Source organism: Mus caroli, chromosome 1, assembly GCF_900094665.2.
Source record: "Mus caroli chromosome 1, CAROLI_EIJ_v1.1, whole genome shotgun sequence".
Taxonomy (NCBI): Eukaryota; Metazoa; Chordata; class Mammalia; order Rodentia; family Muridae; genus Mus; species Mus caroli.
In genome coordinates, this window is record NC_034570.1 from 7,297,862 (window position 1) to 7,322,437 (window position 24,576).

Genomic DNA, 24,576 nt, shown 5'->3' on the forward strand with positions numbered 1-24,576 from the left:
TGCTTGGCCCAGTAGCACTATTAGGAGTTGTGGCCTTGTTAGAGTAGGTATGGCCTTGTTGGAGGAAGTGTGTTTTTGTAGGGGTGAGCTTTGTGACCCTAGCTTCCTGGAAGTCAATCTCCTCCTGGTTACATTCAGAACAAGATATAGAACTCTCAGCTCCTCCAGTGCCCTGTCTGCCTGCATGCTGCCATGCTTCCCACTATGACGATAATGCACTGACCCACAGAACCTGTAAGCCAGCCCCAATTAAATATTTTCCTTTACAAGAAAAAAAATATTTGCTTTGAATATATTTATCAAATGGAGTTGGAGCATTTTATAAGAAAGAGAAGTACATCAAGTACTTCAAAGAAATAATGGTGAATAACTCTAATGAACCGATTGAATAAAGTATGGCAGAATAATCAAAGGGCTAGTCTACTATATATAGCATAGAAAATGTTCAACAGTAGTATATTTCTGCTGAATGTGATGGTGTAAGCCTGTAGTCCCAGCACTCAGGAGGCTGAGGCAGAAAAGATATTAATTTGAGGTCAATTTGGGCTATACGGTGAGACTCTATCTGAAAATAAAGACAGTTGTACATGAATTTTTACTCTGGCTTCTGCTCTGTGATTATTCACAAATGTGCATGAGTACTAAATGTTTCCTGTATCACTGGCTGAACAAATTGCTACCTGTTATTATTGCTCATATCTTTTGTGTGAGGAAATACATATTCCTAATCAGTTTTCTGTAAGTAATCAGTGAATGACATCTGCAGTAGAAGAAATTCAGAATGATATAAGAATGAAGAGTCTTGCCATCAGCTCCAGGAGAAGCTGGGTACCCAGAAGGGATCTGACACTCATTATTATGTAGTCTGTTAGTGCAGGAGGATCTCCCTATCTCCTAAAAGGAGCATGCTAGATCCCACAACTACATTGATTTCTAAATGGTATCCTACAGAATTCCAGGTTTTCCTTTTGGGGTTTTCAAGAATTATGTTTATTTATTGTGGACTTTAATAGACTGATAAAAATGAGCAGAGTAAAGAAAGAAATCAACCAGTGTAACTGAGGAATAATAATCAGGCACATGATAGCCAGATTTGCCACAGTGGAAATTTTGCTTTGTGCCATGTATTTATTAACCTGAAAGTCTGGTTTTTAGAAGCTAGGCTATTCTCCATCAGGTTTCCACAGTGATTCCACCCAAGGGCCATATCTGTGATTTTAAGGATAGGAGGCATTTTCATTTATCTTGTGATAGTTAAGATCAATGTTGGTATAAGAAAAAAAAATGAAAAAGAAACAATGACCAGGAGCAGATCTTAGAAAATAAATGAAATTAACCTGAATAATAAATAATAATAATAAATGATAAATGAGATCAACCTGAAATATGTGAGATGTCTTCACAGAGCTGGATAACAACAGAGAAGAGTGCTGGGCCAGGGAGTGCATCTTTATATTTTACATTTTACATTGGGCTTGCAGCTCTTAAGGAATCTTTGTATCTTGTCTTCCTTGTTTTATATTATGAGAGAGACAGAGACAGATACATACAGAGATAGACACACTGAGAAACAGACAGACACACAGGCAGTGTATACAGAGACATGGAAAGAGAGAGAGAGGGAGAGAGAGAGAGAGAGAGAATGAGAGAGAGAGAGAGAGCACCACCATGTCCATATGAACAGCCTGTGGTCCTATGATGCCCACTTTCTCCTGCTGTTAAGGACTCTAGGGCTCATACTTAAACTGTCAGGGTCAGATCACTGAGGACCAAGTACCTTTCCCCAGTGAGCCATGTTACCAAACTTATTTCTCAAAAATTGTCATCTTTGCAACCATTACTGATATGACAGATGTCACTAAACAGTTCTTTTAAAAAAATTGATTCATTCATGATATAACCACCTCCAATAACTGACTAAACACACCCCATTGCAAATGCATATAGAGAAAAGAATATTTTATAAGTAACTTATTTTGTAATGTTTGCACAAGCCAATTGAAAAATAAGTCCATTGCTTTAAAGTCATTTAAGAAACCTACAGTAAACATTCATACCTCATAGTGATAACATAAGAGAAGCATGTCTTTAATCCCAGCACTCTGGAGGCAAAGGCAGGAAGATCTCCAAATTCCAGCCCAGCCTGGACTACATACTAAGTTCCAGGGAAACCATGGTTACACAGAGAAACCCTGTCACAAAAACAAACAAACAAAAATGATAGAAGTGGAGGGTGGGCAAACGTGTGTTCAAGGTTCCAGAAGGAAACAGATGATTTTGTTTAAAAACTGCCCATGATAAACTTTGTTCCCTTAATGCCTCTCTAGCCATAAAGCTCCTGTGCTCTACCATTAACATCTCTCAGGGTTCTGACAGAACCCAGGGAGAAACAGGCCCACTTTGAGTAGAGACTCACCCAGAATGGTAATTCAAAGTTATGCTAAATGAAAGAAATGGTCTTTCCCCAGGATAAACATGATTTGAAGTATTTCCGTTCGCATTGTGGCTCTTCACTAGCGATTAAAGAATAGAGGGAAATGCGTAAATGTGACAATCTCAGTGGGGTGGTAGTCTTCAGTATCAGCCCTTGGCATGTCCTATGGCAATGGAAACAAGGATATTGCTCTCTTCCTCTCAGGGCCTGGAAGTAAATAAAGTCTAAGGTGAATGTGAACTGCAGGAAGCCACAGCTTCAGAACAGAAACTAGGCAAACAAAAGAATGGTTCTGATTTACAAGCCAAGGCCTACAGAGAGAATCCCATGGGAAAGGTGCCATAAAGAATCTCTACAGTACTTGAAGCTGAAGAGTACTTTAAGATAATCTTTGGCATCCTACATGTGCAGACTTCCTTACAGGTTACACAGTTTAATGTGGATGGGAAATCAAACAGTACACAGAGAATCAATACTCACTCCTCCTTCCGCTGACTTATTTTCATGTCTCTTTTTATTTTCATGACTCACTGTTAGCAGTAATCCACGGGGATTGCACAAAGTCACCTTATAAAGAATTTAGAAAGTGTTCACACTCACGCCAAACAACACACAGCCATTAGGGCAGAACCACTGGGCGGTGGGGCATGAGTACCAAGATATTTTTTGCAATTTTCTAGGTGTTTCTGAGTCCACCAAGATAAGAAGACCACTGGTCTTCCTTTGTTATGAAGTACTTCAATTATCTAGTTAATCTTTGTTTACCTATACTAATTCATTACATGACGGTTCTGGTGTCTAGAGTCTGTGTAATAGGAGCAAAGCAGTTAAGGGCAGGGTAAAAAGTTTGGCCTGCTTATGATGCAGTGGGATGCAGGCTGCCCCTACAAGGAGGCATCAGTTTGCCTCAGTTTTCTTCAGAAAAGTTGATGGTATTTTGAAGGGTGGTGGTACACAGCTAGGAAATGAACTATTTCTGACAGGGTATCTGCCTGACAGCTCTTGGAGCATCCTCTGTAGTCTGTGCCTTGTTTCTCAGATTTTGTCTTTGTGTAAGAACTGCAGGAGCTCTTATAGGGCCCTGATGAGCTTCTGTTCCGAGAGGAGATTGATGTAGAGGAAGCAGACTACTGGGGCAAGTAAGAATCCCAATTCTCAGAGCTCATCCTAAAGCCTCAGCTCTCTTCCTTCTTATATAGACAGCAGTGAGCAGATAGGGGCCAGCTCTACCTGAGCTATATAGAGAAGTGTCTCTTCTCTCTGAGCATGAACTCCACTGGTCTTGGTTAATGATAGGTGTCCAACCAGCCTTAATCCCCAGGGGACTTGGGCTCCTACCTGCTGTCCTCATCTACTCCCCAAAGCATTCAGGTGATGAAGCCTCAGGGAACCTCAGCAAATCACCCCGCCCCTCCCCCCTTTTTTAAACAAGTGGAAGCATAGATTACTGTGTGTCTTACATTTATTTTTCTTTAAAATTGACTAGGTCAGACCACCCCGTTTTTTCCTGCTAGCTCTATAAGTTAAATGGGATGTTTTATTTCCTCTAATTCAAAATGCTAGCAATAAAACAAGCAAACTCAAGCTATGTTTTCAATATTGTTTTTAATTAAATGCTATTAATTATGTTTTCAACCAAGTATGCCAATATAACCTTTGAGAACTATATTATATACATAAGACGTAAGGAAATTAGATAAGGAAATGTTAGGGAGAACAAAGCTGGATATTTTCCTTACATTAGAAATGTAATTTGTAGAACAGCATTCTGTTTCAGGTTCATGTAAATAACAATAAATAAAACAAATCATTTAGCATAAATAGGGAAAACTGTTCTCCTTCCTCCTTTTGGCTACACAAATCTAATTTTTAAATATAGAACTCATCTTTTTTGTTTTTCATTCTCTACAATGTAGACTTATTATTTCTCATAAAATTCTTGCTAAATCTTTTAGCAAACAGACATTTCTACTGTTTCTAAAAAAGTTGTTATAATTTTAATAGTCATGTAAATTTGTTATTGTCAAAAGACATAATAAAAATGGCAATTAATAAGAACAGAGGAGTATTCATTAAAATTATACTGTGTTGATTACATCATTGTCCTTATTGTAGTAGGCTCCAGGGGCAGGACTAGGCCCTTTTGAAAGTGAATCTCAGATACTCAGTTCAACCAAAGCCCCAGCCACTACCCATTTGTCTTGTCTGGAGCCAGAAACAGAAGTGTCCTTGCATGAACCCTTGCTCAGTTTCTAAACTGCTTGCTTATTTATGCACACTTAAGCTCAATCCACAGCTCACAGATATTGAATTATTAATTCTGGAGGGATATCTGGCTTGTTGCCAGGAATATAAAAAAATTTTAATAAATAACTTTTTATTTCCTTACATAGTTTTCTTTTATGTACTATCATTATCATTTTCCATAAATACTACCATTTATCTCCCATATCCATCATTAGTAGCTATTCTCATTTTTCCAGGAGTGGGACCCTCAAGGAACCCGAGGATCTCAGATAGAAATTAATCTGCCTATGGTTGGTTGCACAGCTCCAAAAGAGCAGAGACTTGGGTCTCACAGTTAGCTTTCCAAGTAGGAAGAATGATGGGTGTTAAATTATGGCTGCAGACCGATTGATGACTCCTGGGATAACACCTTGCTAACAGGCCAGTTCACACCCTTTAGCCGGAGTTACCCCTGTGTGCACTTCAGACTGGTTCATAGAAGGCCTCCATTACCCCTGCCTTTATTCAGGGTGAGGAGCTTGCTGATTCTGTTACAGTTTTCCTAGTTAATGTTGAAACTGTGAGGAAAAGCATGCCAAACTTGAAAAGTAGCTGCAAAGATGGCTTCCTGCCTGGGGCTCACATTATATGCATCCACTGAAGTCTTCTACAAAATTGTATGACAATTGTAATTTTTATTAAAAAATAAAAATTTAGTAGTATGCTTTAGAAGCTTCATTGTGACATGTATGAGATCCAAGAAGCTTAGAAAGCATACCATAGTTCAAATTAGTAGTCACCTTTATGATTTTGAAAAAAAGGTAACTTAATTCATAGTACCTCATTATTTAGTTTATAAAGTATTGTATTTAGCAGCTTCAGAAGGAAATACATTTTCTTTAAAACTCAGTTTTGAAATATTTTTTGAAAATCAGAGCTTGTGACTGGTGATCCACAGAAAGGGAAAAGGATTTATGTTTTACCAAATTGCATTCATAACTGATCCGGCAGCTGGCAGCCTATGTATGAAATTTGGATATCTGGTCTGGGTTCTGTTGTGTGATTCATGTCTTCTAAAAATCAAAATAAAAGGAGAAAATAAAACTCCCAAAGTTTAAAGAGAAAAGAAATGCCTAATAAAAAAGTGCCATTAAAGAGAAAACTATGTTAAGCAAAATACCTTTAAAAATGAGTGAGATGTTATATGTGTCTTTTATCCTTATCTAAAATAGCTCACCATTTGGGTAAAATTTCTGTCCTAAGATTTCACAGAATTTGTCTGCACTTTTTGTTACATTAGTAATAATTAACTGAGTAACAGAATATAAATATAAAAAATGAAGTGTCTATGCACACACACATGTACATACATACACAAAACCACACAGTGTTAATTAAAGCCAGATCTAGTACTACTAGGCAAGCACTCTCCCTCTGAGCTGTATCCTCCAATCTTGTTGATTTGAAACAGTCTTACCATGTAGTTCCTGTTGCCCTTGGCTCAGTCTGTGCCCCAGGCTGATATGAGTCACTGTGCTTTTGCCTCCTGACGGATGGAATTATAGCATAGTCAGCTCTGTGGTACTTGGGTCAGAGATGTAGCTTTCCTCTGCTTTCACTAGAAACCTGGGACCTCTTTACGGAGGCATCTGCCTAAGTGAAGTTGAGGTTCGTGACTGAACCAGAGAAAGAAATTTGGGAATGAGTCAGACTGGAACAGAAGTAGAATTTGTTAAGAAAGGGAATTTTTGTATATTAAAGCATTTAAGGACAGAATAATACATACATATGTTGGCTTCTCAGGAAAGAGTTATACCTAATTGTTTTTGCAATGTTTAGCAATAGTTATAATTAGGATTTTAGAGACCTTTGCAGTTGCTTCTCTGAGTGTTCTCAGTGAATGAAGGCATAGGTGGTTTCATCAATCCCTTGGATATGATTACAATATGATAAAGGTTAAACCTTGCATCCCAAAAGTCACAGAAGGGCAATTCTCAGGGTTGAAGTTGGAAAGGGAAAAGGCCATAAATGGTCATGCATGCTTAGGCTGAAAGCATAGTTCATTGCTATTTTAACATTCTTATTCAAATGTCTCTATGTAAAGTGAGTATTAGCTCTGTGTTGGTTAGCTTCATAAGGAATTTGCTGTGGTTCTTAGCTCTTAGCTTTGAGAACCTTCAGCCAGACATCTGGGCAAAGAGGCTCATTCTCTTTCTATGCTTCCCTAATTTCTGTCTGTCTGTCCTGCCTCAATTTCCTCCTATGAGGTTTTGGTACTCTTAAGATTTTATGATGGCCAAAGATCCATTTTCTAGAATTTAGGATTTAGTTGGGACATAGGCCCTTGCTATTCAGGTACCAGAAGTTTCAACCTGCTTATCTAAGGGGGATAAGAGAATGTTCCAGAGATGAAAGACTAAAGTATCCTCCCATTTTTTTATTGAAATCTGTAAGAAACCATGTCATTAACCCTGACATCAAAGGCACAGATGACATTTTATGCAGCAGATGTTTGTGTTTAATTAATAAGATTAGCACTGAAAACAACAGGGCCTTTCTTTGTATCAAGATATAAATTGTAATGATGCTAGTAAATCATTAAAACTTAAGCAGAGAGTGATACAGATTCCATCTGAGTATATAAATCTGGAGGATCTAGGATACATGTTGCCCCACTTCTCAGGTATATATTCCCAACATTCTACTTTATTATAGCAGTAGTTCCCTTGTAAGCCTCTTAGAATATCAAAGGCTTTCAAGTGTCCATGTTGTCCTAACTTTTAGAAGTAAGATTCCTTGGGCTATTGATAAAATACCTGACTCTTATATATTAGGAATGTAACAAAATATATAAGAATGATTCCAGGAAGAGATCCAGTGTGGAACAGACTCAAAGAAATAGTGTAAGGTTGTCATTGGGTATATATCATACCAGTGGTGTTCAAAAGGACACTTGTTGTATGTAGTTTTGTATCAGAAGATGGCCTAGTCAGCCATCAGTGGAAAGAGAGGCCCATTGGTCTTGCAAACTTTATATGCCTTAGTACAGGAGAACACCAGGGCCAAGAAGTGGGAGTCGGTGGGTAGGGGAGTGTGGGGGGGGAGGATATGGGGGACTTTTGGAATAGCATTGGAAATGTAAATGAAGAAAATACCTAATTAAAATAAAATTTAAAAAAGAAAGAAAGAAAAAAGAAAAAAAGCCAGGCTATCACCTTCTCAGGACTGTGCTCTCAGTTTGGCTCTGAATCAAGCTCTGTCCCATTCTCAACATAGCTCCACCAACAATCAGGTGGTTCTCTTAACCCTCGGAGCTGTGACTGCTCCTCCAACTCCTCATGGCTAGCTCCAGTAAACCTCTAATGAACACCCTGCAGTTCTACCCTTTCTCCTGCCCACCTGAGTCACCATGAATGAAAAAACACCAGACAGTCTTAGTATCTTAAAACCAGCCAGATAACACAACTGCTGGGCGAAGACTCTATTGCTCTAAACTTGTCAGCTATCCTACGTTAGAATTCTACCTATGGTGGAGGCTGCCACCTGTTCTAGTAGCCCCCAGACATTTCTTACCTGTCTCATGCTCCTTCCTCCAAAGCCTGGCCAAAAAGCCCTTTCTATATCTCTTTCCTCCTTTCCCTCCTGGGACCCCAAAAATCCCACCTCTTTATCTTCACTCAACAATTGGCCTCTGCTGTCTATTGACATAATCCAGAAACAATTAGGGAACCAGATTTCAGTACCAGCCTCTTCATCTACAGGCACTAGTGAAGCAAATCAAAATGTAAGTAAATTTACAACTTTGAATAGGTTTATAACTTCTTTTTTTTAATTTTTAATATTTTTATTACATATTTTCCTCAATTACATTTCCAATGTTATCCCAAAAGTCCCTCATAGCGCCCCCCACTTCCCTACCCACCCATTCCCATTCTTTTGGCCCTGGCATTCCCCTATATTGGGGCATATAAAGTTTGCAAGTCCAATGGNTTAAGATCCTGTGGCGGGTGTTGTGGGTAGCTGGCGAGTGTCAGCTGACTCTGCGCCCTAGCTACCCTGTTGCTTTTCTCGGTTTATAACTTCTTTTAGCAAATTAAGGTTTGGGGTTTGTAGTGGCTATTCCTGGTTGCCAACTTGCTTGTTTTTGTTTTTGTTTTTCTTGAAGAAACCTTTTAAGTCTTCTGATGTTCACAGACATAAAGATGTTATCTGCAAGATACTCTTAGGCTGTGGATACCTTGAAGATAGAGACTTTATTATAGGGAGTAAGGTCCTACCTTATTTATTTGATATCTTTTTTAATCAAGCATAGTAGATGTTCATCCATCTTGTAGAGATGTCAGCAAAGACTAGAAAGTATACAGAGAGACAGCTCAGTAAAATCTAGTTGGCCGGAGATTTACCTCTCCTTTGTATAATGTTGAGGAAAGTGGTGACTTGGCTTCACCCTCTGCATTAATTCAGAGCTAAAGAGGACAACACCTGATTATGGGTTCTGGTTATAGACTTTAACCTTTTTCCCTCAAGGGCACGAGTGACTGGGGCAGTTAATGCTTCTCTTCCCTGGCGACATGAAATCCCTTAATTTTCCACTGATCTTCTTTGGATGACAGATTTGTATGTTCACATTGAGTTCAGCGTGAGCCACTTTTATCTGCATCCTTGATGAATAGCACATTTCTTCTCTGATTCCTGCTTCTGTGTAAAACGGGCTTGCATACATAGAGTGGTAGAGTGCTGTTTGTCTATTAGTTTATTTCCTTGATATCATAAGGAAATTGTCCTTCTGGTAACCCTAATTGTGTATCACTACTACCCATATGGGTCACCAGATGACTTACAGAAGAAGTAAAATTCAGAACTATATTTACTGAGAATATTTTTTCTGTTAAAATTTGTCTTTCTTTCCATACAGCTATGGGAACATGAAGAACTAGAAAATCATGTTTAGAATCAATGTACACATTGAGTCACATATTTTTTCCTACTTAGAAATTCCCAGTTAAATTGATCAGTTCAGCTTTGTGAGCTGAGGTGTTGGGAGACAGGTGTGTGATCTTTCTTGTCTTCTGGATGCTACTATTGCATTATTGCCTATCAGTTCCAGGTTAACTGTTTCTATCTGTAAAAAATTATACATGGGTTCATTGATGGTTCATCTTTAAAGCCAGGGCCAGTGGTGTAGACTTGTGATCTAATCACTCCACACAGGAGTGTACTAATTTGTTTCTGCAACTTGAAGTTCGTAGGCTTTACATGTGAAAAATCTTGAAAATTGTCTGGTGGTTCCAATAATGTGCTTGGTTCTAGGTAGCCAACCACTGATATCTTCTGCATACAGAGATGCTCTGCACTTGGTGAGGAGTTAGGACCTCTATCTTAGTGAACCAGAGTGAGTTTGGTTGCCTCATCTGCTACCATTGCTGTAGCTGTTACAGCTTGTCAATGCCATGACCTGCCAGATATTATAGAGTCCATCTGATCAGATGAATGAGCTCCAAGTCTGAGAATGGCCCTCAGCCTTTGAACTCCCAGCTATGCTTTATTTTTATGCTATGTGAAAAGCAATGGGTTTCTTCTATATTGGGAATTCTCAAGGCTTGTGCAGGTAGCAGTAACTTGTTCATCTGTCAGAGGGTTTCAGAGACTGGGGTGAGTAGCCTCAAGCGGCTTAGCTCTGAGACCAGTGTGTAGACACTGAGTTTCATAGGATCCAAACACACTGCTGAGGCTCTGAGCTATCTTAGTTAAACCATCAGAGCATCTGTCTTTTAGAGGTCAGAGTGTGTTGTTCTAAAGTTAAGGTTGACTCCAAATTTCCACCTTTATGGAGAGATTTAAACCATTTATTGAGAAATACAATATTTTACAAAAAAATCTTAGAAGTTGTTTTTAACTAAATACTTGTTTTCTTTAATTTTCATCTTTTGTTAACCTTTTTGTGACTTAGCCCTTTCTGTCAGGCAGACTCAAGCTTTCTGCTTTCTTTGCTTTCCTTTATACTTTGAAATAATCTTTTTCCATCCAGGGAAAAACTATTTTTTTTTTAAATCTAGAACAGTACTACTTCTGTTTAACATCTTTATCAAAAACCCATCTCATTCTTACTTCACTGTTGCCATCTATAGCTTTCTGGATCTTTGTTCTTTTTGAAGTATCTCATTATTTTTTTTCAAATTGGGGATTTCAATATTTTACCTATTGTATTTTCAAACAGGTCAGGCCCATCTCTGAATCCCTGTGACAACACTGCACATGTGCACTGAACAGTTGCTACACTATGGGGAATTAGTCTATTCAAAGATAGATTCTCTTATCTAAGATGTAATGCATCCAAGAAAAGTATCCTTTAATTCACGGGCACTAACCTAGGCAGTTTCATTTGGAAATTAGGCTACAAAGTATAGATATTTGATTCTATTGAAGGGGGAAGTATTGATGTTTAACAGAATGCTTTAGACCTTGGACTAATCCATATTTCCCACTGGGCTTTAAACCTACCCAAAAAGAGTGCCATGTAGAGATCAGCAAGGTACCAAAAGGCCCTGCAGAAGGCTTACCATCACTTCACAAGAACAAGACAAGAGCTCCAGGAAGAAATGAAAACTTGGCAATAAATGACATCTCCTAGTGTTCATGATAAAGGCACACTAGATATTTTAGTTTGGGGTTCTCATCAACACCCAGATATGACAAGAGCATGGAGAAAAGACTTATCAAATAAAGACGAGAAGGAAGCTCCTGTTTTACAAACGAAAGAAGAATTTAGTTTACACCTGACATGCCAAGAGTTATTTATTCAAGGCTTCTTGGTGGCTATCTGTAGTTGATTGAGCAGCTTCAGTCCTCAAAAGTAACCAGTATTAGGGGTAAAGAGCAATCCCTTCCCTTTGAGGTAGGACACTCTTGTTTCCAGCCATTTCATCCTAGTCTTTCTTTTGTTTTGTTTTGTTTTTTTTTTTGGGGGGGGGACAATGTGCAGCAAACTTTATTGATGGTATTCAAGAGAGTAAGGAGGGCTCCCTAGGCCCCTCCTGTTATTATGGGGGTCTGGAATGGAAACTTTGGGAGATGTGTTGTGGAAAATACACACACACACACATCCCAACTCTCTGCAGGGTCAGACCATGCTTCTGCACTCCTGCTGGCCCACCAACTCTCCACCCACACCGTCTCTCCAGCAAGGGGGTGGGGGAGGCCAAGTTCTTCTTGCTACCACACACCCCATGGTTAGCCATCACATCACAATACCCAGTACCCCAGTAGAATCAAGACTCTTAATGCTTAATTAACCAATCAGATTTAAATATCAATAATATCACAATTTACCAGATGCCAATACAAAAGTTTCAGAGCCAATTGATAATGATAAAAACATTAACCCAATACTTCTAACCTTGTAAAATCATAGCTACTTGTGGCTGGAAAATGTCAAGCAGGTACATGTCCACAGCCACCTTGCTTCTCCTCCTACTCTGAGACACTCTGGAACTCTTAGCTCTGCCTCCCTTTTCTCTGTCCAGTCACAGGCCTCATCTGCACTAATGAAATTGGACAGGGGAAAATCCTGTGACATATCACCCTGTCTAATTAAATTAAACAGCAACAACGAACCTTTCTCTCAAAATAAAATTGGAGCACAACTATTACCATTTTGTAATTTATAAAGTACAAGATAGACTTAACACCCAGTACATCAGGTCAATTAATTACAACCTCTGTCATCTATCCTAACTCAAAAGTCTCAGAATTTTATACCTGACTTATATCCTGGCTCTACATTGTTTGCCATCTGAAAAATGTCCTCTCAAATCTGTTCCTTTCAAAGTAAATAGCCTGGGTTGGCTATGAGACTATAAGTCTTCAACCTCGTTAGAAATCCAAGAATGACTGATATTAACTGAAAATATGTAGGAAGCCTAATACATCTTCCAAAACTTAGCCAATTTATAGAGACTGCTGATCATCTGGACAGTCCTTTACTTCAAAACGTCTTCAGCTTTCTGGCCAGGATCATCTGACAGACCTAGAGAAACAGAATATTAAGGCCTAGCCTACTCTGTCTCAGCAGAATCAAGTGTCCAGGGTTTCTTACTCCTTGGTGGCCATGTAGGCATGAGGTCCACCACACTTTTGCTGTATTCATTGTCATACCACCCTCAGAGCTGAGAGCAACAGTATCGAAGAGTGGGAGTTGCTGTTGAAATTGCAGGAGACAACCTGGTCCTCAGTCTATCTAGGATGTCCTTTAGTGGACTTACGGTTACATGCTTCACCACCTTTTTGACATCATCATACTAGGCAGGTTTCTGCAGGCAGCATATCAGATACAATGTGGGTAGGAACACGGAAGGCCATGCCAGTGAGCTTCCTGTTCAGCTCTGGGCTGGCCTTGCCCCAAGTTTTGGCAGCAACAGTGGATGCAGGGATGATGTTCTGGGTAGCCCCACAGTCATCACCCCACATCTTTCCAGAGGGGCCATCCACAGTCTTCTGAGTGGCAGTGATGGCATGGGCCGTGGTCATGAGCCCTTCCACGATGCCAAAGTTGTCATAGATGATCTTGGCCAGGGGACTAAGCAGTTGGTTGTGCAGGATTCATTGCTCAAAATCTTGAATGAGTTGTCATATGTCTCGTGTTTCACACCTATCACAAATATGGGGGCATTAGCAAAAGGGGCAGAGATGATGACCTTTTTGGCCCCATAGTCTTTAAGACCCAGTTTCACACAATCTTTCTTCCAGTACATAGTTTCTCATAGCTGGAAATCTGTCAGAGTACTCTTTAGTCTCTGATTTTCAGAGTCATGGAGTCTTTTCTGATGGGAAACTCACTGTTCCCCAGAGTTAAGGCTATCACCAGGGCTTGTTCCTGGGCCTTTTAGACCAACAACTGCTGTGTTCAGTTCTTCAAAAGTCAAATTTGAAAANTGATGTATGTATGTATGCATGTCTGAATGGGAAGACTGGGTAAACTGGCCTTATTATTAATATTATTATTATTTCCTTGTAAATGTTCCCTTTAATAATCTGGAGCAGATTATCTGATGAAGTAAGTCCAGAAAGCAAAAAATCCGAGCTGGGCATAGTGGTGCATACCTTTAATCCCAGAGCTAGCACTTAGGAGGTAGAGGCAAGTAGATCTCTGTAGTTTGAGGCCAGCCTGGTGGTCTACACAGTGAGTTCCAGGACAACGAAGGCTACATAGGGAAACCCTGTCTTGAAGAAAACAGACAAACAAACAAACAAACAAAACTGACCCTAGGAAAATTTCCAAATACCTTTAATTATAATACATATAATCATAGATATAAAAAACTTTCATTTTTTTTAAATTCAGTCTTGTAACTCAGTCCTTCCTGTGAGACAGGCTTAAACTTTATGCTTCATCTTCATTTTTTCCTCTCTTTCTTCTGGAACAATTCTTTTCTTTCAGAACTTTTCTTTTTCTTTTCTTTTATTTAAATCTAGAAGCCTTTTCTCATTAATATTCTTTACCAAAATCTATTTTATATTCTACTATACCTATTACACTCTCATAGTGTCTATAACTTTCTCTATTCCTTTTTCTTACTTGATAGCCCCCTTTCTGTCTTATTTAAAACAAAATGAAAAAAAAATCCTTAAATTACTATAAAGCCTCCTGTAGAACACAGATCAAATTTGCTACTGTTAAGGCTCAAACCTGGGACAAATGCCTAATTTTTGTGCCCATTAACATATAAAAGTAGATTGTACTTGGTCTCTACCTCGTATAGTCACCCCCACCCCCACCCCTTGCTCTCCCCTGAACTCTCCAGCCCAGGTATAAGACTTGGTTTCAGTAACCCAACTCCTCTGACCCCTATTTAAGTTGACCATTTTAGCTATGCCAGTCTCTTGGCCCAAGCTGCCTGGTTTGGTCTATGGCTCCTTTCCTTACCCTGCCCAGTCTCCCTCCACCTCCTCACAGGGCTCAGGGTCATGTCCATTCTGGACTCTCCTATATGTCCCTGCCTCTGCCTAGTCTCTCTTATACGTACCTAGGGACAGTCCTGGTTTTCCTTTTTATTTCTTATTTTTCATTCAACAGCCCTGGGGTCATTTTTACTTCCTTTTGCAGACACATTTAAATGAACTAGTGATTTGATTCTTATAATAGCAGCTACTTAGTAGCTGCCTTTTAAAAAGAGCATTAGCCTCTTTCTTAGGTTCACAAGGCAACAGAGGCATGATAAAAGTTCAGCATCTCTGCCTTCATCCCCTTCTGGCACCCCTCCCCTCAGGTCACCTGCTTGTCTCTGTATGCAAGCATGTTAATCATGTAACAATATCTGCCTGATTATTTCACCCCCTTGCCAAGCTGAAGGCACATGGGTAAGTCATGGTCCCAAACCTTGGAACGATGGAGTGGAGCAGGACCTCCAGGTGATGGCACTCATATCCTGGTGAGGTTGCACTCTGGAACATGAGCAGCCATCTCTCGAAAACCAACTTCAAACAGGGAGGAATTCTTCAGAGCATATTTTTGAACTGGAACCAAGATATCATCAAGCAGGCAACAGATTACCTTACCCAAGACTGCCCAATTAACCATTGTTCTTGTTTATTCTTTTGGTCTTCCCCCTTAAGTCTAATGATCATGTCAGTCACCCAAAGATGAGCTTGAGATACATAGATCTCTTTGTTCCCTCCAACACAGGCACATTGATCATGTCAACTTCTTTATCCCTTCCCAAGCACTTGATATCCTTAATAGATGTATTGAGACAGGTGGCTAATCATAGCCTGTTAGGAAGCCAGAGCCAGCACCATTACCTTAAAACTCCAGTTACACTGTGCAATAATTTACACTGATTTAATTTTTAAAACTTATGTGAACATGTACTTAGAAACCAACTTGCTGCCAAGAAAACAGTATACAAGTTTACAAACACAAATGAGTGTAACTTCTTGAATAAATAAATGGCTAACTGACGTGTCTATTAACACATAAAAGTAGACTTTGACCAAGGTATCTGTTATAGAGTCTTGACTTCTCTCTGCATGTTTCTCCCCATACCTACCCCTTCCCCAAATCTCTGCAGCCTCTGAGCTTTGCTTCTTATCCCCAGCTTTTTTTTCCTATATAGCTTGGCCATTTTGGTCACATGCTCTCTTGATCCTCCGCTTCTAGACTCCTCTCTTCTTCCATTTGCCTTCTCTCCTATTCTGTCTCTCTTCTACTCTTCTCTCACTATCCATCACAACTTCTTTCATGGCCTGGTTTATTCTCCTGGCCACGTTCAATTTAAATCCTTTCAGAAGCCTCTGGCTGTTCTCTCCCTCATATCTACAACCTTCTCCTCAGCCTTGCTTACTTAGGGTGGTTATTCCCTCATTTTCATTCAACAAGGACAATGTATACATATGTATAATTATATATAAAAATAAATGTAGAGACCAAGTGATTTATAGCGATCCTTTAAATTTATCAAATGTCAGTTTTAAATTAGATTGTTAATCCCATTTTTCTTCATAAGACAACAACCATCCTTAACCTATAATCTATACTTTCCAAACAGCTCATGATAAAAAAAAAATGGGAAATTTACATTCCAAAGGCAAATGATGAGCCTCAAGCAGACCAGGAGTAACAAGGAAGTCAAAGAGTAAACTTGTTAAACAGACTATAGTAACTTCTCTCATTTTCAGGGCCAAACAGCAAGAAGTGATGCCCTTGGAGATGAAATTTTTCCTGTGACGCCTTTTTTAGGCCAAATTTCCTCAATTTAAAAAAAAATTCATAATGAGGCTAAACTATATTCGATGTCTTCTCTTGTGTATCTTAAAGGAATAAGATGGGAAGAAAATGAAAATAACATAAAATTTTCAGCATGTTCCCTACTTGAACCATCTCACCAACCTTTCCGGTATTCTATCAATGGCACTGGGCAGCTCCACAGTTTGGGTGGTTAATTTTGCTTTGTATACCCTTGAAAATGTTCACTACATATTGACTTATTATGCTTCTTTGGAACAGTCCTAATATTAGTACATTCAAGTCTGTGCAGTTGGTTTTTGCCATACAGCAGTGGCTCTCAGCCTTCCTAATGCTGCCACTTTTTAATACAGTTCTTCACTCGTGGTGATCTCTAACCATAAAATTATTTTGTTGATACTTCTTAATTGTAATTTTGCTACTGTTATAAATTATAAGTATCTGATTTGAAGGCTATCTAGTATGTGGCCTTCAAAGGGGTTGCAATCTACAGGTTGAGAACTGCTGCCTTACAAAGTTTTGGAAGTGCTTTCTCTAATATTATATATGCCTCTAATATCATAAGGAGAAATGGTAAAGTTGTAAAACAAGCTAGCACTGGAAGAGGGTGCTGGCTTTAGAGAAAGTATTTAAAATAAGAAAGTATGGTGTTCTAGTAGGCCAGGGTCAAGAGAGGTCTGGAGAATGGTTTGCATAAAAACAGCTATTCCCAGTATGGTTAAGGCTTTATAATGTTCTGCCTAGCAAGGCTTACTCTTCTTAGTGTCACATCAAAGTCACTTCTCCTCAAAAATTCTCTGGCCAATCTCTTGGAGAATAGAAAATAGCTTTGGGCATTAGTAAATAGACTTTACAATGATATCTCTACAAATAGCAGTGACTGCTCTATCTGGGCCAGAAATGTATATTGATAATTCTAGGGGGAAAACCTCTCTTCAGAGCCAGTTATATTCTTTGAGCATCAAGGATGGGGTTTTACTTTTTCCAAGGAAAAGAAACCGAGGTAATAAACAAGCTAAGAGAGTAGAGTAAGACTGTTCAGGAGCAGTCAGATATACTTCCCCAGAGATTGTCCCATCCTGGTCATCAGAAAAGTTATCAATGTGAGGTGGGCATCGACCATAGTTACATCTCCATGCTACCCATTGGGGCATACTAAGGATTAATATTCTGGAAATTTTACCCATGTGATACCAATAGTCTAAATTGGATTGTATTGAGAAGAGATGTTTAGCATAGATTTAAGCATGCACAGCAATAGGAGAGGAACTTAGAGCAGGGTGTGTGCATATGCAAACATGGGTGAGGGCTTTTCAAGAAAGCCATGCGTGTCTTCAGAATAGTCACATAGAAGATTTAGGTGGTTTCTGAAATTACAGCTTCACATGTTTCTACCCTTCAGTGTTCCTCTACCCTTCATTGAACAAAATCTTGAAGTGTCTCGATGACAATCAATGGTGTTCTAGTTTCATTTGTTACTATGATAAATGTGCTGATAAAAGCAGCTTTAAGAAAGATCATTTACAGTCCCATCATTGGTGAAGTTAAGGTGAAGTCAAAGCATGGATTTGGAGCTCACAGTTCCAAGTTCCAGACACTCATTGAAGGGAGTCAGGGCAGGCACTGGCAGTGGTTAGCCACATCCCATGTTGAGAGCAGAGGGAAGTGAGTCTGTCCACGCCTACTGCTGGGCTCACTTTCTTTTCTTTTATACAACTCATGATGCAAACCCAGGGAACAGTGCTGCCGACTTTCAGGCCTCATTTCCTATATTAGCTAGCACAACAGTTCCTACAGACATCTCAACAGGCTACATTTGGTCATGCGTACTTACGCCTTTATCATTGCTATTATACAGTTTTTAATAGAGATGAATTTATATAAAAAGAATATTTTGCTTTCCATGTGGGGATAACTCAGCATGGTAAGTGCCTTAATTGGGAGGTATTGTGGTTTAAAATGTCACACATAGGCTCATGTGTTTGAACACATGTTTTTCAGTTCATGGCACTGTTGGGGAAAGTTATGCACAGCAGTGGGTCCTAAAGAACATGCTATGATTCATGACTCCTTTGACAAACCTCTACCCTCAAACTATTTACAGTTCATAACAGTAGTGAAATTAGAGTTATGAAGTTATGTTTGGGGGATCCTTACAACCTGAGGAACTGTATTAAAGGGTCACAATATTAGGAAGTTTGAGGACCACTGCTACCGGAAATAGAACTTGCTGCCTGATGTATGTTACTAGGTGTAGCCTTCCTTTGAGGTTTTATTCCCCAACCACACTTCCTGTTCTCCTTGTCTGCTTGCTGTATGAGGGTTCAAATGTGATCAGTCTGATTTCTGACTGCCAGGCCTACCTCATGTTTCTGTTGTCATGGTAGGAAATCTCTGTCCCCTTCAGAACTAGAAGCTAAAATGCCTAGTTTTTCTCTAGGTCACTCTTTGTCAGGGTCTTATATTACAACTACAGAAAAGTAACTAATGGTGGGGTAGTGATTCCATTGCAGAGGCTCCTGTACCTTGAGGCTTGTTGCTCCTTGAGTGCAGTTTGATCACTTTTTAATCAGTCCCATCATCTCTAGAATCTAACATAATGACCGAAGAGGATGATAGGAAATTAGTTGATGAGGCAAAGTAGAGCTGAAGATGTACAAAATGGAGTGCCTTGGGCCAGGAACAGTGTCGTTCAGCTTTGACCCCAGCTTAACTACAGTCTCTGTCTTCTCTGTGGTTTCACTTTTGTGATTTTGTGTACCAGCTGGCAACTGTGATTTGAAAACATTACATGGCAACTTGGAGAAATAAATGATTCATGGTTTCAGTTGCACACTATTCTGAATAACTTGATGTTGTGTATCTAACCAGAGCATGAGAGATCATCCTTTGAACAGCTTGTATAAGCCACTTACCCATGAGTCACTAAGTTGCCCTAACTTATCAGGTCCTTGACTATACAGGGTCTCATTCTTAAGTATCCCTGATTTTAGTGAGTAATTGCTGCAACATGTAAAAATAGTCATGTTGGCAATTGGGATATGCTGAAGGGAGGCATAAATGGGGAAAGGTTATTGTTGATGAAATATGATATAGAGTAAGACTAGCTCCTTTGTCCATACTATTGTGAGGATAAAGAATCCTTGTGCTTCTATTATCATGCTGCAGTAGTTACAGCCACAGAACATTAAAAAAAAAAATCAAGTGCTTTGTGAAAATGGGAAAAGCATTATAAAAGTATATGTAGGTGTAAGGAAGTATAGGGTATGCATGTATATGGTGTGAAAATCCACACAGGCTTCAGAAGAATCCCTCATTTCAGCATCTACTGCAGGCCTGGAATGCATCCCATGGTGAAAAGAAAAACTGTTGTACTCATGTCCATGGAAACAAATGGGGAGAAAGGACCGATTATAAATAATGACAAGGTGTACTGGCTGGTTTTGTGTGTCAACTTGACACAAGCTTGTGTCATTAGAGAGCAAAGAGCCTCAGTTGAAGAAATGCCTACATGAGATATAGCTGTAAAGCATTTTCTCAATTAGTGGTCAATGCGGGAGGACCACCAACCCATGGATGGCATCCTGAGTTCTGTAAGAAAGCAAGTTTGAGCAAGTCATGATGAACAAGCCAGTAAACAGCACCCCTCCATGGACTCTGGGTCAACTCCTATCTCTAGGTTCCAGCCCTGTTTGAATTCCTGTCCTGATATCCTTCAGTGATGAACAGCAATGTGCAAGTGTAAGGGTTTATTTAAACCCTTTTGTTTTCCTCCCCAATTTGTTTTTTGGTCATGGTATTTTTGTCACAGGAATAGAAGCCCTAAGACATGAGGAAAATAAGGACAAAGCTTGTTGTATAAATTTATCTCAGTGGCTTGTGCAGAGATCAGAAGCTATTACGATATTGTCCCTTTTTCTTCATGGTGCAGAACAGAGGCTGTGCATGCAAATGCAGACACCCACCCCCAAGTACCTGTACTGGTACACCCAACAATGTAGGCTCCCATTTTAGATATAAATTCGTTTTACAAAAGACTCAGCTTTGCATTGTTTTCAGAATACTTCCTATGTCTGCAGTTTCTCAGAATAACCAGCTAAATATAAACCTCATGCCAAGCAGCATATTTTGGAACGGTCTTGTATTCAGAATGTTTTAAAAATAGAGAACAGTTTAAACCAGAAATTGCCTTTGCCTATTTAACAACAACAACAACAACAACATGTTTTTCACTGTTTGATGTATATCTTGAGAGCAAAGGGCACATTTTCATTCATTTCTGGAGTTACATACTCAGCACTTTTAATGTATTATTGAGACTTAGTGACATTAGAAGAGATGCACATAGACTAAGTTATAGGATGGCATATAAACTGTTTACTTGTTTCACAGCATTGGAGAGTATGGAAGGATATTGCTATAGAGACAACATCTCTGTGGAAGAGTTTCAAGCACAAATAAACACAGCCTCCCTGGAAAAGGTCAAACAGTACAATCAGAAGCTCAGGTATGCAGCCCCCTCCATTGTTGACTTAGCTTAGCTTTTCATTTTATATTAGACCATATGCTTTGGCCATATTTTGAAGATGTGAACATTTTTATTAGCTTAGATTATTGATGATATTCCCTTTGATAATATAATGTTTAATGTCTCAAATACCCTTCTGGCCATGTCTCATGATATTATTAAGAAAAAGAGGTTTGGAATATGTGGTGTTGATATCTGGAGAAAATAAAGGGTTGCAATTAAGGTATAGCAAATTGTTTCCAGGGGAAATACTGTATCTTATAGTGCCAGCTACAGCAAGGGTCATTGAACTGCAAGGAAAGTACAGTACTTCCTGTACTGTTAAACATCTAGCTCCTCACATGCAGAGAAAAAAGGCTCCATATGAAGACATGACAGCCATGTGCTTGGGATTGGAAGAAATGTATTTGCATCCAAGTAAATGATATTTGAATTTAATTATCACTTTCTTCCTACACAGTTACTGTGCAGTTATTCCAGATATTAGCAGACTTGGAAGCCATGGAAGATAGACTCTTTCATCATGGTTAATTTTAGAGCTTATTTCTCCAGTAATACAATGAAAGGAAATGTCAGCTTCCCTCTTTTTAAGATTTAAAATAATATATGGAAAAGTAGAGGTATCAGGGATTTTTGGAGTCTCTTTAAGGGAAAGCTACTTCCTGCTGAAAAAAAGAATGGAGCCTGATTCCTGAGTAGAGAGTTGACCTTCTCATCTCCCCTATGATTAGAGCATCACATAGGACTGTCCCCTGCAGCTAGGGCTGTCAATCACCTGACCAGGAGGACACCTCAACTGAATATATGCTAAGGAGATGGGAGGAATCCTTGCCTCACTGAGATGATGTACTGGGCTGTGCCCGAAGTTCCTTCCTGCCCCATGCCACACTGCTAAGCCTGCCTGCCTGCCTCTTTTGGAATTCTAACATTTCTAAAAGTGTAACTTTTCTTCCTCTCCCTCTCCCTCTCCCTTTCTCCCTTTCTCCCCCTCCCCCTTTCTCCCTTTCTCCCTTCTTTCTCCCTCTCTCTCTCCCCCTCCTCCTCCCTCCCCCTCCCTCTCCCTCTCCTTCTCCTTTTCTCCCTGTCTTGGATCCTAGTCAAAAACCTAAGCTTGCTCAGGATTTTGTCTGAAGGCGACCTTGTGCCCTCGCCTTATACCATGCAACTGCTCTGGTAAATATGAAGACTCTGTTGGACCCAAACTCAAAATGGAGGAGCGTTTTCTTCTACTTAACTAGCTTCCTCCTGTCTTCAGCTTCTGAGATTTGCAGCTTGCCTGTTTTATTTTATTTTTTCCCTTGGAGACTGTAATAGAATGATTCTCAAAATTCCTTCTGTACCCATTTTAAGTCTTTTATTAGCAAGACTAAGACCCTTAAAAGGGAACTGTGAATTTCCTTGATAATTCAAAGGCAAGAAAAATTAACCATAGCCAGTGAAAGTGAGGATTGTACCTTATAAGATTTTATTTTCAACAACAACTAGCATATATTCTTCTCTCATGAGTGAGCTGTTTGACAGATCACTATTAAAATTACTTGAGAGATTAGACCATCCTTTTTTATTCCTTTAAAGTTAGCATAAAAATGTATTTTGTTATAGTATTTATGTATAATTTATATATCTACATATATTCATATGTATATGGAAATACTATTATAAAATACTTTACTTTTATATATGATATATTAAATATGTATATGTGTATACATATATATTCCATAGTATACACTCTCCCTCATCGTTCTCCTTCAATGCCCTTTCTCCCTGCTGTTATCTGATTAACCCCTTCCTCTCAGATCAATAGTTCTCTCTTTTATATACATGTCTCCTGGATTCCATTACTAAACTATGTTTTCCCTCTCTTGACATCTCTTCCTTCCATCTTATGATCCTCCTTATAATTTCATGATCACACACACACACAGACACACACACAAACATACACACACACATACACATGGGGGTGGGGGTACCAGAAAGATGAATTTTTATAGTCTAATAAGGTGCTGTGGTATCTATCTGTATGAGTCTAGCTTATTTTGCATAATATTTATTTTTAAAGGACAATTTATTTTGTTCTAGCCTGAGTCTTAATAACTAAAAAGATGATTCTATTGCAGCTGTTTCCTTTACCCTTCATGAATGTGGCTGAACTCTGAAAATTAAATGCCTAAAATGACCAGCAGAGGGTGTGTGTTGGTCCTGGTGATTTCCTTCCTCTAGTAACACTAGCCTTACCTAGTCTCACACACCTGTCCTTTCTCCAGTGCTCTCTACTTCACCCAATGTCCCAATGTTTGTCATTTCCAAGAAGTCCCTAATTTTTTCAATTACTTATATAGTCTTCCCTAGCAAATGTATTCTGAGGTCCCAACGATTCAGATTTGGAATGTCTTAGCCTATTTCAATTTTGTTTTCTTGTCTATGTCACTGTTTCTCAAAAGTATATGTTGTACTAACTCCATCCATAGGAAAGGAAAATGTTAACCTTAAATTCATAATCAGTTTGTTTCTCGTTCCCCGACTAAGAAGCATCGGCTTAAGAAGTTCAAATTCAGTCTTGAGAAAATCTTCCTGTGGACGATTATTACTGAGTAGAATTTTGCCTTCCTAACTTGTGAAAAATATTCCTAGATTGCCTTTGAATTAGATGCAATATTGAAGTACTTCTACAAAATACACAACCTTGAGCATGTATCCACATTCTCCTTTTAAAAAATGGACCACTGTTGAAGCATTGTGCTTAACTCTTTCTCAAAGCACCAGTCTTGTATTTACTGACTCAGTATTGTGCTTCCAGATCATTCCACCTTCTGAGTGGAGTTGTTAGCTAGCTTTGGTGTCCCTTTTTATATTTATCAAAATGGTTTTTATAAAAAGAGCTCTCCACCCATATGTGTTGAATTGTGTTACTAGTATTGGCTACTTTTGTAATGCTGTGACCAAATGCCTCACAATAAATAACTTGACAAAAAATTATGATTTGTGATTACAATGGATATTGTGCATAATGAATGTAGCGTCATGCATGTGTATGTAGCATGAGTATGAGGTGGGGGCTCCTCATTTCTTTATAGTAAGGTCACAAAGAGTAAACTCCTGAGACCAGTCTACTCAGATCAGCTCGCGGACTGCGGAGGATGAGCAAGCAGACTGCAGAAGACACAGCCTCTGGGACAGACTCCCGTTTTGGGCTCCAGACATCTTGGCACCTTCCCCGACAGAGGAGAGGTGACCACCTGGGAGGGCTCTGACCACCAGAGCAGGTGAGGGAGCCCTTTTGTGTCCTGGGTCCCTCAGAGACCAGTCTGTGCAGGTGAACGCACAGACTTCAGAGGCAACACATCTTCTGGGACAGACCCTGTTTCAGGCCTTCATCTTCAGCCAGGAGGCAGGTCTGAATGCCAGACCTCTGTGCACCTTCCCTGCAAGAGGAGAGCTTACCTGAAGAGAGTACTCTGAAAAGAAATTCCTCCCGACACATAATAATCAGAACAACAAATGCACTAAATAAAGATAAAATATTAAAAGCAGTAAGGGAAAAAGGTCAAGTAACATATATAAAGGCAGGCCTATCAGAATTACACCAGACTTTTCACCAGAGACTATGAAAGCCAGAAGATCCTGGACAGATGTTATGCAGAC

The 24,576-nt window shown here is 39.3% G+C and overlaps 1 protein-coding gene across 4 annotated transcripts in view; it reads left to right on the forward strand.

Annotated features, from left to right (window-relative positions):
* Prex2 (phosphatidylinositol-3,4,5-trisphosphate dependent Rac exchange factor 2) overlaps positions 1-24,576 on the forward strand; it is a 301,528-nt gene that overhangs the window by 215,554 nt on the left and 61,398 nt on the right. For all 4 annotated transcript variants that reach the window (XM_029482876.1, XM_021163512.2, XM_029482881.1 and 1 more), the window contains one exon: positions 20,793-20,907. In XM_029482876.1, the coding sequence (XP_029338736.1) occupies positions 20,793-20,907 (115 nt within the window). The remainder of the gene's footprint in view (positions 1-20,792; positions 20,908-24,576) is intronic.